This window comes from Populus alba, chromosome 5, assembly GCF_005239225.2.
Source record: "Populus alba chromosome 5, ASM523922v2, whole genome shotgun sequence".
NCBI lineage: Eukaryota > Viridiplantae > Streptophyta > Magnoliopsida > Malpighiales > Salicaceae > Populus > Populus alba.
The window spans coordinates 13,097,978-13,112,118 of record NC_133288.1 but is presented as its reverse complement, the minus strand read 5'-3'; the positions used below and the strand labels follow the sequence as shown (position 1 = coordinate 13,112,118).

Genomic DNA, 14,141 nt, shown 5'->3' with positions numbered 1-14,141 from the left:
TGAATGCATGCAATGTTTCCTCAAAATTTCTTCTAGGAGGTGGAGCATAAGGAGGTGCATATCCATGAGAATTTTGAAAATTATGGTGTGCTTGAAACGGTGGTTGTGAAGTTTGTGCATTGTTGCTATCACTCTTCCAACTGAAATTTGGGTGATTTCTCCAACCAGGGTTATACGTTTGGGAGTATGGGTTATGGTTAGGTCTTTGGAAACTGTTTAAAGCATGGGCTTGTTCATGAAGGCATTCCTTAAAAGAAGGCAAAGTTGGACAATCATTTGTTGAGTGTTCCTTGGTTTCACAGATTTGACACACAATGTCTTGAATAGATTTTAATTGACCACTTTTTTTCAATTCAAGTGCTTCGACTTTTCTAGCTAAAGATGCAAACTTGGCTTGGAGGTCATGATCTTCCCTAAGGTTGTGCATACCTCCACTAGATGTATGAGGTTGAGTTTTACTTGGTGCCTCATAAGTACCTGTGGTGTCCCAATTTTGAGCATTTTCGGCTAGCAAGTCTAGGTACTCCATTGCTTCATTAGGGTCTTTATCTTCGAAAGTTCCATTGCACATCAATTCAACCATTTGCCTATCTCTAGGTGTTAAACCTTCATAAAAATGTGAAACCAATCTCCATGTTTCAAAACCATGATGTGGGCAAGTATTAAGCAAATCTCGATACCTATCCCAACATTGGTAAAATGTTTCTCCTGGTTTTTGAGTGAAAGTGATAATTTGTCTTTTGAAAGAGTTTGTTCTGTGAGATGAAAAAAACTTCTTTAAAAATTGTTGTTGCATTTCATCCCAAGCACGAATGGATCCCGGTCTCAAATTTTGTAGCCATGTTTTAGCTTTATCTTTTAATGAAAAAGGAAAAAGCTTTAATCGAATGGTGTTCATGCTACAATTTGAGTCATTATAGGTATTACAGACCTCCTCAAATTCCCTTAAATGCAAGTATGGATTTTCTAAGTCTAAGCCATGAAAAGATGGTAAAAGTTGAATAATGTCTGGCTTAAAATTAAAATGAGATGCATCAGGAGGGAAAACTATGCATGAGGGTGCACTTGTTCTTGTGGGATTCATGTGGTCTCTAAGTGTTCTCATACGGTTATTCTCATTATTCTCATTATGAAGCGATTGATTATCTTCTTCGGCCATATTTTCTGAAAATGATGAAGATACCCTACAAAGTCGACCACTTAATGTACGTGACCAAACTCTCATGCACGTGTAAGAAGAGAATAAAAGGAAGAAAAGAGAAGAGAAGAAAAAGAAACAAAAGAAAACAAAAGAAACAAAAGTTAAATAAAATGAAAAGTGAAAAGAGAAAATGAAATAAATATTATAATTTATACAAGAATTTACCTCCCCGGCAACGGCGCCAAAAACTTGACGTCTTTTCCCAAGTGCAGGAGTGTCGAAGTAATAAATAACCCGGCAAGACCGGGGTCGAACCACAGAGAGGTTAATTGTATAAATTATAAATAACAAAACAACAACAACAACAATAATAATAACAATAATAATTACAATACTCAGTACGTGGCGTTGTTACACCTGAGAATGATCCAAAAGACCGGGTCACAGGTTTCCAGCCTATATACTGAGTTTATGAAAAGATCAAAGGGATATATTACAGAATGTAAATAACAACAATAACAATAATAATAATAACAATAGTAGTAGTAGTAGTAATAGAAGAAGATGAAGAAATTAATGAGAACTTTGAGTTGGAAGATTAATGTAAGGATTAACCAATGATAAAAACGAATGTCAAGGTTAGAGGATCCACTAACGGTACTTCAAACAAGTATAATATAAACTCTTATTACTCAATTGGAAATCACACATAAAGGAGGTTCCCATCAGATTATGAATTGTTAACATGATTACATTAGTTATCTTATTCGAATAAAGCTAATACTTGTAAATGTTGGCAGGCATTCATGATTATAACTTATGTTAACAACAAATCAAGTCCCTTTCATAGCTCAGGTGTCGGTTATACCATACAGTATGGGCTATGAAAGTACCAAGTATTTGTTTGTACCAAGTGTTTATACAACATAAATCTAGATTAACCATTTAACAAGCAAAGTATTAAAAGTGAACAAGATAACAAATATAAAACATGTTAGTATCCAACGTTAAGGTCCATGTTAAGTTTATATTATACTTATTCTTACACCATTAGTGTACCCTTTTCACCTTGACATAATTAACTTAGCTAAACATAATGAAAGAAAGAAACATAAATGAACAAGGTAAGAACATAAATGAGAAAGAAGTTAACTAAGTAAAGGAAAGGAAATTAAGTGCATAAACTTGATATTAATGAAAGCAAAACATAAGCAATACAAAGAGAGAAAGCAAGAGCATGATCTTGATCTGGAAACCAAGATGCCTTAATACATGGTAAGTGCCTCCTTTTATAGGCCAAAATTTGGAACTATTGATTTGTTGACTAATTGATGAGTGGGTGGCCACATCTTGACTTTGGTGACAATCCTTATCTTCTTGTCTGAACAAAACGTCATTGCTAACATCATAATTTGCCCAGAATCCTTAGGAATGTTCTAGGAAATTATCTCAGCTTTCCAACAAAAAAAAGATGAGGTCATTTGGACTTCTAGAACTCAAGATATGGGATGAACACTAAATAGTGTCTGGGCTGCAGGACAGCTTCGGACTTCTTCGTTGTTCCTTCAATTTGGACTTCAAAAAGGCCTTCTTAGATCTTGGGCTCCTCATGAAAGTTGTAGGCCTTTGTCTTACCTTTCCATACATATAAAATGGACCTAAATCCGAGATCTAGAGCTCCAGATATGATCCAATTACCGAGCAATGTTCCGGTTTGGACTGCACCGACATCTCTTTTCTAAGTTGGCCATCTCTTTGTCCTTTAACTTTCAATACTTAAACTCATCAATCAATCCTTTTATTTATGTGATCGGCCTGCATTTAAGATGAGCATTTACCATAAATTAAGGTATCTTATAATATCAAAGTTGTTATTATAAAACATGTTTTAGATAAGGAGTTATTGATACTTCAAGTGCAAAATGATGATATAAAACCTTGATAAACATGCACTTTTAAGTACTAATCATGGCTAAACATGATACCACAAACAAATGCTCCTCCTGATGTTGATCATCGACAACTTTGGCTTCAGTTTGTTGTTGTTGAGTCTTGCATATCTTTTCCATGTGCCCTAACTACCCACACTTAAAACAATGTACATTAGGACTCGACCAACATTTATTCTGAGGATGATTGTTTTTTATTTTGCAGTGAGGGCAAGGAGGAAAGCTTTGAATGTTGCTGGTTTTATTGTTTATGGTGTTGAATGCAGAGCCTCCAAACTTGTTATTCTGTTTTTTTTTTGTTCTTACCATCATGGTTGTTTTGAGATTTGACAAAAAATACACCCTCTATAGTTCTTTCTTGCCTCATCAACCTCCTTTGCTCTTGTGCTTATAGTGCATTCTACAACTCTGCCAAGGTAATGCTTGACAGATCTTTAGAATTTTCTAAAGATGAGATTGTCTCTCAAACTTCTCTGGAATTGTTACTAGAATTTTTTTGAACAATTCTAGAATCAGAAAAATCAGTTCCAAGAAGTCTTACATTGTTAAAAATGCTGAGAAGTTTGTTAGAATATTCCTTGATTGTTTCTGATTCTTTCATCTTTTATAACTTAAACTCTCGGATTAAGTTTAGCACATCCCTTTGATTCTCTCATTTCCTTCGTATTCTCCTTTCAGAAAATCCCAATTTCCTTTTTTGTTTTAAGAGTCATTATTCTATAAAAAATGGTGGGCAAGACTGCTGTAAACAGAGTTGCTTTTGCTTTCGATATTCTCTGCTTCTTCTCTCTGTGATTTTTTATTTGTGCAATTGTTGGATTGTCTGAAAGAGTTGGCACTTCATATACTTGTTCAACTGCTTCCCATAGATCATTAGCATTAAAATAGGCTTTCATTCTAACAGCTCATACTTGATAATTGATCCCATTAAATACTGGAGGTACAACTGCAGTAAATGGCATTTATGAGTTCATACTGGATGTGTTGTGTTTAAATGAGAAGTATTTGAAGGCTGTGTTTAGGCTCTCTCAATCTCACAAGTGTTTGAAGGTTGTGTTTAAGATCTCTCAATCTCACAAGTCCCTCAAGAAAATCAACTCTGATACCAATTTGTTTTATATATTAAAGAGAAAACAAAAGTTTTATATTGTAGTTGCAACAGAACACACTTTTTTTTTTATTGAATTTCAATACGATTATTTATACAATAAGGAAAAATAGAATTGCAAGATATTCTCCTAGAATATCTGATTTTTTGTTACATGGAATAAAAATAGCCATTAGACTAGCAATAAGAAACAAACTCTGATACTGTAAAGAAACTCAGATTATGCTGAGATTTTAATTTGCTTTTAGAGTCATTCTTAGTCAATACTTTTCTTAACTCTAGCAGAAATAGAAAGAAGAGAAGCCCTAACAGTGCTGGGCTTGAAACCAACCTGAAATCCTTCCACACAAGCGCCTGAACCTTCTGATGTTACTAGCTTTTGACATGCATGGTAATACAATCTAAATGATTGTTTATACCTTCTCGCATTTCCTGAATATTTGATGGGTTTTGTAGGTCAATCTCAACTCCATTACACAAACCTTTCTTTCTTGACTAGAATCAATTGTTTCAGCAGCTTTAGGACCGTTGTTAGGTTTGGAAATAAATTCATCAAAGAATTTCAACCTGCAACGAGCTCAGTTGCCTCATTCTTCATTAGATGATAGTGTTCATCAAGCCAACCCTACATTGGCTCTTCCTCAATATCAGTTGTAAGCTTGTATAAAAAACTTTACACTTCCAAATTTTGTTGAACTAGGCATTTTGGGCTTTGAGCTTTCTTTCTTCATGGGAAATATCAGTGTAGTTTTAGCAGTAGTTATAAGCTTCAAACCTCGCAACATATCCTCAATGGAATCATCAATGGCGCGCAGCTGCAATCTGTATGGCAACAAGATATGAACATCAAGCCCTTGAATCACCCAATCCCATGTCATGGAGGATGGTATATTTGTATCAGACAAGCTACTAGGAAATCTAGGGATATTCTTTTTTATGATCAATGTCATTCATACCATGCTAGAGCTGGTATCTTCCTTGCTTCCATTACCATAAACTACATTCATTCACGTGCCTGAATTACCAACCATTTCAATTCATTTATGAGCAACCACAATGTGATATACGAGCAACCACAATGTGATAGAAGCAAAGAGAAACTTGACAGGTGAGGCTATCATTTTCGTAATTTCTTGATTTCAAAATCTTTAAATTATCCAAATAATATAAAATTCAAATATGGCAATCTCTCTGCGCCATAATTTCATGTCATAACCCACTACGATGCCATAATTTCTTTTTTTTGTTTTATATGGTATCAGAGCTAGTAACCTAGCTCTCTACCATTTTTTTTCTTGCTCCAATTTTCCCTGCCAATTGTCTAGTATTATGGAGCATGAACAATCTTCTAAGAAAGGCAAGAACAATGCCTTCGATCCTTTTTCTCTCTACCATTCTAATCACCCAGGATTGGTGTTGGTCTCTAAGCCTCACAACGACGATAATTATTCTACTTGGTGCAGGTCTATGATGATTTCTTTGAACGTTAAAAATAAGTTAGGATTTATAGATGGAACAGTACAGATACCATCTGTCAAAAGCCAACCAGTTGATTATACTTCATGGAAGAGATGCAATGACATGATTTTGTCATGGATTCTCAATTCAATCTCGCCAGAACTTACAGACAGTGTTATATATTCAACTACAGCACAGGAGGTTTGGGAGGACCTTCGAGATCGCTTTTCTCATAGCAATACCCCGCGTATCTTTCAGATTGAGAGGGATATTGCTTGTACTTCTCAGGTGCAAATGACTATTGCAGCTTACTACACAAAGCTGAAAGGATTATGGGATGAATTGGGTTTCTATAGCAGCATTGTTTGCTCCTGTGGAGCAGATCATAAGAGAAGACAACTGATGCAGTTTCTCATGGAACTTAATGACTCTTACAAGGCAATTAGAGGACAAATCCTATTGTTGAATCCTCTCCTTGATGTTTTCCAAGCATATTCCTCTATTATTCAAGAAGAGAAGCAACACAGCTTAAATGATACATGGGAGATAGCAAAAACTACAGCCATGGCAGTCCAACGAGATGCCCTCACAGCTCTAGCACTTCGGTTAGGACAAATCACTTCCTTTCGCTCCAACTCTTTTAATCGTAAGCCGCTGCATTTCTCATACTATGCTCATGATCATCACGTACGAGATACATATTGGAAACTACATGGTTACCCACCAGGCCATCCAAAACATAAAGCCATTCGTCCTCCTTACAACAAGTCTGCTCATCCTTCAGCCAATTACGTCAAGGAAGGTCCCTCAAGGCAAAAGATGTTGTCGGTCATGAATGGCTTCTCTGATTTACAATTTCAACATATATTGTCCATTATGAACAATAATGGAATAGATCAATCCCATCAACCTCAGGCCAATGTTGTTGTTACTTCTCCAGGTTTATTGTAAGCATCATACAGCCTACCTCAGTTGATTCTTGACAACGGTGCAACCGATCACATTACTTCTTCTCCAAATCTGCTTGTCAATAGTTGTCAGAATTTTATTTTACCACCAATTACTATGCCTAGTGGAGAACAGGCTCCAATTACTTCTACCGGGACTTTGCCTTTAAATTATGTTATTTCTCTCAAAAATATGCTTGGTGTGTCGTCCTTTAAAGTGAATTTGATGTCTATAAGTCAAGTTACAAGAGGTCTAAATTGTTCAGTAACATTTTTTTCCCTATTGGTGTATTTTCCAGGACTTGATGACGAAGACGACGATTGGTTTGGGTATACAACGAGGCGAACTTTATTACTTAGTTGCCTTAGCATCACCAACACCGACACCAAAATTCCAATCCTCAGCTATTATTGCTACCAAATCATTTTGTTCTCATGTCATCTCCTCCACCGAGTTGTGGCATCGCCGGTTAGGGCATTTATCTTCCTTTCGATTAAATTTTATGGCCAACAATTTACTTAATTTCTCTTTCAAACTCAACGATGCATGTGATATTTATGCTCTTTCAAAACAATGTCAACTTTCTTTTTCTGCTAGTTCAATTTCATCTATTCAACTATTTGAATTAATTCGATGTGATATTTAGGGCCCTTATAAAATTCCTTCCCTGTCCGGTGCTAAATATTTTTTAACAATCATGGATGATTATTCTATATTTACGTGGGTATTTTTTATGCATCACAAAAATGAAACACGAAATTTACTCATAAATTTTTTTTCCTTTGTCAAAACACAATTCAATGCATCCATCGCAAATATTCGCGTTGATAATGGAGGGGAATTTTTTTCCATGCGAAATTTTTTTGTCAACATGGCACAACTTATCAACACTCTTGCGTTTATACACCTCAACAAAAATGGGGTTGTATAGCGTAAACATCGTCATATTCTTGAGTCTGCATGTGCCCTTCGTTTTCAAGCTCATCTCCCTTTGTATTTTTGGACAGAATGTGTTCTTACCGCTATGCATTTAATTAATAACTTACCTACACCACTTCTTTCTCACCAAACCCCTTTTGAGAGACTTTATGGCAAGGTCCCCACTTACTCACATCTTAAAATTTTTGGTTGCCTTGCATATGCCACTGAAGTGCATGCTGCACATAAATTTGCTCCTAGAGCCATACGTTGTGTTTTTCTCGGCTACCCAGTCAGCCAAAAAGCTTACAAGCTCTACAACCTTACCACCCATAAATTTTTCACTAGCCATGATGTTGTCTTCCACGAACATATTTTCCCTTACAAATCATCTCCACCCATTCCTGCACCTCATGCATCAACCCCTAATTCTGCAACTCCCTCCCCTGTCCTGCCTCTTTCCATACCTGATGCTCCTGTTGCAGACTACCCCATCTTTAATCCTACTTCTCCTACTTCAGTTCCTCCAAATTTTTCTCCCCCAGTTCCCCATCTCCTCCTCTGATTCCTGTGTAGCCCTTACGCCATTCCCAACGCCATCATAGCCCTCCACCTGCTTTACGTGATTCCATCTGCAACCAAGTAACGTCTCCCAAACCATCGTTGGCTTCCTCGTCTGGTTCATCAAAAGGTACATGCTATCCTATTTGTAATTTTTTTTCTTACCATCGCTACTCACCACAGCTTTGCTCCTATACTGCCACCATTAGCTAGGACACTGAGCCTCGTTCTTACACCGAAGCTGCTTCCCTTCCCCAAGGGCAAGTTGCCGTGCAATCTGAATTGGCAACATTGGAGGCTAATAACACCTGGTCCCTCACTTCTCTCCCTCCTGGCAGAACACCTATTGGATGTCGCTGGATCTACAAAATCAAACGTCATTCAGATGGTACCATTGAACGTCACAAAGCCCTATTGGTGGCAAAGGGTTACACACAGCTAGAAGGTATTGTCTTCCATGACACTTTCTCTCCTACTGCTAAAATGATCATCGTCCATTGTTTATTGGCTCTGGTAGCAGCACAAAATTAGTCCCTTCACCAGCTAGATGTGCACAATGCTTTCCTTCATGGTGATCTTCATGAAGAAATTTATATGTGTCTACCTCCTGGTCTTCGACGACAGGGGGAGAGTTTGGTATGTCACCTCCAAAAGTCATTTTATAGATTAAAGCAAGATTCTCGTCAATGGTTTGCTAAATTCTTTATAGCTATTCAAGCTACCGGATATATTCAATCTAAAGCAGATTATTCATTATTCACCTGTCGCAATGATAAATCCTTTACTGCATTGTTGATATATGTTGACGACATTCTGATCACAAGTAATGACCTTAAGGCTATATACACACTAAAGAGATTTCTGCATAGTCGTTTCTGAATTAAAGATGTGGGCAACTTGAAATATTTTCTGGGAATTGAGGTCTCTCGATCACAAAAAGGTATTGTTATCTCACAATGGAAGTACACTTTGGAAATTTTGGAGGATGGTGAGATTTTAGGTGCTAAACCTATGAACTTTTCTATGGAACAAAACACAAAACTCTCAAATGTAGGTGATTTACTTAAAGATCCATCTTAGTATAGGTGACTTGTAGGTTGTCTAATTTACTTGACGATTACCCGACCGAATATCATGTATTATGTACATGTGCTAAGTCGATTTATGCATGCACCACGCAAACCACACATGGAAGCTGCCTTGCATGTGTTGTGTTATCTAAAAGGTGCACCAGGACAAGGGTTGTTCTTTTCTCAAAATAATTTATCTCTGCAAGCTTTTTGTTATTCAAATTGGGCTAGTTGCCCAATGACTCGGAGATCCACTACAGGTTTTGTGTTTTCTTAGGATCTTCACTTGTTTCTTAGCGAACAAAAAGACAGAAAACAGTATCACTCTCCTCAGCAGAAGCCAAATATCGAGCCATGACAGGTACATATTGTGAGTTGTCGTGGTTACGTTCATTGTTAAAAGATTTACGGATATTGCATCAAAAACCAGCATTGCTACACTATGACAACAAAGTAGCTTTGCATATAGCGGCTAATCCAATTTTTTCATGAGAGAACTAGGCATATAGAAATGGATTGTCATTTTATTCGAGATAAAATACAAGATGGATCCATCATAACTAAATTCATAATTTTGATAGATCAATTTACGGATGTCTTCACTAAGCCATTGGGAAATGAGATTTTCTCTACCATGATTCGCAAGTTAGGAGTTCTCGACATTCACTCTCCAACTTGAGGGGGAGTATTAAGAAAGGATCAATGAATATCCCAAAGTTTACGTAATGGTTTAGGAAAGATATATGTAGACCTGTTCTACTAATTATATTATTTCTATTGTAATTCATTTTTTTAATATGACGTAGCACAATTGTAAGGAAATACTTGTATATAAGTGGAAGAGTATCATTCAATAAACTTAAGGCAAATATTTTCTCCTCTCTGTTATACAAATGCATCACAATCGAAAGAAAAGCTAAATTTCTTCACATTTCTTTTTTCCATTATTTAGCGAGTCAATTGATAACAAGTAGCAACCCGTGTTGGTCGCGTTCGTTTTTTCTTTTTAATTATTTATACAAGTGTTGATCCGATCCGTGAGACGCTCGCTGATTACACACACACACAGAAATAGGAATAGAGGCATGTTCAAATTTTTGTTTTTCCGTTTTGATTTGATGGTTTTAATCAGGGGTATAGGGATGATACTGGTGTAGCTGGGATTTCCCTAGGGAAACAAACAACGTCTCGTTCATGGAGATTTTATGCCAAACGTACGTGCCCTTCCTGGTTGGATTAATTGATTGGAGAGGATTTTGAAGACTAGAAGATAGAGGAACGGAGTGTTAGTGTTTTTTATTTTTTATTTTTTTCAAATTAATTACTTTTTTATATTTTTAAATATTTTTTATGTTTTTATATTAAAAATTAAAAAATATTATTTTAATATATTTTTTCAAGAGACTAGTTATAGCACAGCAGACCGAATAACAGAGGCCCATATCAGTAAGAGCCCCACTATTTGACCCAGATTTTATATGACACTGTTCTCAAGAGAAGAGCAAAACTTCTTCTTTTTTTACTTTTCCCTCAGGGCGCGAAGGGGAACTCTAAAACCCTAGCTCCCGTGTCATTGTTGATCACGAAAAGATGGAGGCGGCTACCAAAGAAGAACAGATTCAAGTCAAAGAAAAGTGAGTATTTGAGATTTTCGATTCTCAATATGATAATTTGATTTAGGGTTTAATAATTTATGGGTTCCATTTCTTTCTTTGTTTTTGTTTTTGTTTTTGACCAGGGAAGCTCCACAGTTAGCTACAATGTTGAAAGAAATAAAAGAAGGATTGGATATGGTGAGGAATAAAGTTCAAGCCTTAACTGCCAAGGTAAGCAAGCAGAGCTTCTAAACTAACCAATTTAACGAATTCTTGCTTTTGATACTGAGATTTTACACACTTTTTATTTCTAAGAACGTGCAATCGGTTTTTTTTTCTTTCTTTCTTTCTTTTACGATTCTTGTTTTGTCATATAATAGGTAAAAACGAATAATTTTCCGACTACGGAAGGGATAAGCTACCTTGAAGCTAAACATTTACTGCTACTAAGTTATTGCCAATCACTGGTTTTTTATCTGATACGCAAGGCAAAAGGTTTGTCAATTGAGAAACATCCTGTAGTTCGTAGCCTTGTGGAGATAAGGTTGTTTTTGGAGAAGGTATGAATATCATTCTTCTTCTTCTTCTTTTTCTCTAAGCTTATCTGTGTACCAGTTAAGTGGCTCTTACTACTACTGTGTTCACTTTAATGTTTATTAACAGATCCGGATGATTGATAAAAAACTTGAATATCAAATTCAAAAGCTCATAAGGGATGCCGGTTCTGCAAGAGATCAAGTAGATGTGAGCGAAAACGAATCTAAGGCATCTAAGAAACCAGAGGATAATTTGAAATATAGACCAAACCCAGACTTGCTTGAAAGCAAAACTGATATGCTGGCTCAGGTCAGTTCTTAACAAATATATCTATTAGTAGTTTTTGAAACATCTGAGGGTTTTTGTTTCCTAAGTTCATGTTTATATACTGCAGAATGGTGGTGTGTATCGACCGCCCAAAATTGCCCCCATGATTATGGAGGAGGATAAGATGTCAAAACAGGAAAGAAATGCTCTGAGAAGACAGAAGGAGACTCTTCGAAAAGCTAAACATGGTTTTATGAAAGAACTGATAGATGATATGGAGGATAGACCCGCTGAGGTTTGTTGTCTATTGTTTTTCTGGTATTGTGTAAGCTTGAAGACTACGTTCACAAGTTCACTGGATCACCTGTCAATGATGGTAAAATCAGGTTAAAGAATATGCTGGACTCGATAGCTGGGAATCCCAAAGATACGTGGAACAGTTTGAAGATCGAGCACGACAAGAAGAAGAACTATTTACACGGGTTCCTCTGACCAAGAAGGAGAAAAGGAAGCAAAAGGATTTGAAGAAGTCAAGAAATGGGTATACTCGATGGATCAACATTGATTATTTCTTACCAGTTTTTGGGTTATTTATTTTTTAATTTTGGTCTGCTGAATTTATTTAACTATCCAGTTGAACCTGATATTTTTCATGACTTGATGGAATTCTCATTTCATTGTTCCAGGTTGCTTGGTTTGACTGATGGATTCAATGATGAAATCAAAACCTTACCCTTAGATGATGATACAAATGAGCAGACAACAACCATCAGTAATGGCGGCAGTGCAATGGGAAAACTAAAGAAGCGCAAGGTACATCATTCAGTGTTTTATGAAATATTTTCTGGTTCTCTTTACCTTATACGACAATCTATTGTCTCAGCTGGATAACAATGCTGATCTAGTTCACAGTAATCAAATTCTGTAGTGAAATTGTGGTATATTGATTTCACCACGTAGAATGAATGTGATCACGTCTTCTAGCTGTCTGCCGAACATGAATGCCAATTTATGACAAAATGTGTTTGGTATTTTTGGTGTGATTTCTCCAGCCAGATAATCATATTTAACCTTTTTTTTTCATCAGAGTTTGGATAACATAATCCATAGATTGTCTATGCTATCATGATGTTTGTGTATTTGTTTATGTTATCTGTACAAACTTTTTCAGTTTATGTTCAAGTGAATTAGATGTCCCGGTTTTTGTTTTTTTTTTTTTTTAATTTGCAGTGGACTTATTATTTTTTTTTATTTTTGTTGCAGAGGACGTATTAATGACAACGAATCATCAGTTGAGCTCTTGATGCGTAAAAGCCAAAAGGGATTCAAGAGCAGCATTTTAAATTCGTGGCTTAAAAGGATGCCTACTTGTGAATTCATTGAAATGTAGTTTCTGCTTGCAAGGGCATCTCTAGTGGGAGAGCCAAAAACTAATTTTTTTTATCTTGTCTTCTGATTTTGCGGCTTCAATGTTAAAATAGATTATTTAAAGATTTCATCTTTTATTAATTAAGTTTTTCCAAAAAAATAAAAAAAGTATTAATATTAAATTATTAAAATATAAATGGCTTTTCTCATGGGTTTTTTTTTTTCCATAAGAAAAAAAAATTTACTTTTTAATTTTCTTAAATAACTTTTATTATTGGAGATGCTTGACATTTTATTATGCATTTGTGCTACACCTGCAATTTTGTGATCTAAGTTGTCCTTGGTATGTTTACGAACCTGCAGATTATGTAATTAAAGTATGTTTCAAGTTCTTCGCTCGCATTATTAATTAATTATTAATTAGTATTAACATTAACAATATACTAAAACATGTGGGAAAATATTTTGCATTGAAGTTGAGCAAATGGTATGCCTTTCAAGCATGATAGAAAAGGATGAAGGAGAAGCACAAATAGAGCCTGCAAAACCAAGCCGTCCCTAAACTATAAGTTATGCAGCGAGCCATATCTAGATTACCTGAAATCCAGATCCAAAAGAATTGCCAAGAGACTTTCCCTGCATGAAACCCAACGACATTTGATAGTGAATAGAGCATACCATTAGGTGTTTTGCTGCATCGATAAATGCAAGTCCCTGTTAATAAGCAAATATCAAGTTGTTTATGCAGCATTCAGTCCAGACATTAACTATTGTTTGTAGCCGTAACCTTACTGCTAGACGCACCAGCTTGAAAAAATAAAGCAGTACTAGATTGTATCACCACTGTTGCTGGCCATATCATGAACTCAACTCCAGATAGCATCTCATCAGCATTAGATCCGCTTCTTTGAAATGTCGAGCATGGAACTAGTGTTTTAAGGCCCGGCCCGGTGGATTGACCCGGGACTTGGTCGACCCGGGTCTGTGGCCAGGCCAGGACTAAGTAAAAAACAAGCTGGGAATTGCTCCGGTCAAACCTGATTGACCCGGAGGGTCGACCCAGGACCCGGCCGGACCTGGGTTTATTTTTTTATATATATCCTCATGCCCGAAATGATGTCGTTTTGGCCTTTTACAATTAAAAGGTGAAAACAACAATAGCAGAGAAATGAATGCAATGCAGAGCAGCAAAAGTGAGAAGAAGACCTAATTAATTTCAAG

The 14,141-nt window shown here is 36.2% G+C and overlaps 2 protein-coding genes and 1 pseudogene across 2 annotated transcripts; 2 read left to right on the top strand and 1 right to left on the bottom strand.

Annotated features, from left to right (window-relative positions):
• Window positions 1-5,148, bottom strand: part of LOC118030000 (protein SABRE-like) — a 38,072-nt pseudogene extending 32,924 nt beyond the window's left edge.
• A 379-nt stretch (window positions 5,149-5,527) lies between these two features.
• On the top strand, window positions 5,528-8,087 carry LOC140955624 (uncharacterized). Its single transcript, XM_073409402.1, has 2 exons — window positions 5,528-6,596; window positions 7,612-8,087. Exons 1-2 carry the CDS (start codon window positions 5,528-5,530, stop codon window positions 8,085-8,087), a joined length of 1,545 nt encoding a protein of 514 aa, XP_073265503.1.
• Window positions 8,088-10,627: 2,540 nt separating this feature from the next.
• LOC118030064 (uncharacterized) lies at window positions 10,628-13,061 on the top strand. The gene is made up of 8 exons (XM_035034090.2): window positions 10,628-10,787; window positions 10,892-10,979; window positions 11,129-11,308; window positions 11,412-11,594; window positions 11,680-11,847; window positions 11,939-12,093; window positions 12,239-12,365; window positions 12,816-13,061. Exons 1-8 carry the CDS (start codon window positions 10,744-10,746, stop codon window positions 12,825-12,827), a joined length of 957 nt encoding a protein of 318 aa, XP_034889981.1. The 5' UTR covers window positions 10,628-10,743; the 3' UTR covers window positions 12,828-13,061.
• Window positions 13,062-14,141: the final 1,080 nt, after the last annotated feature.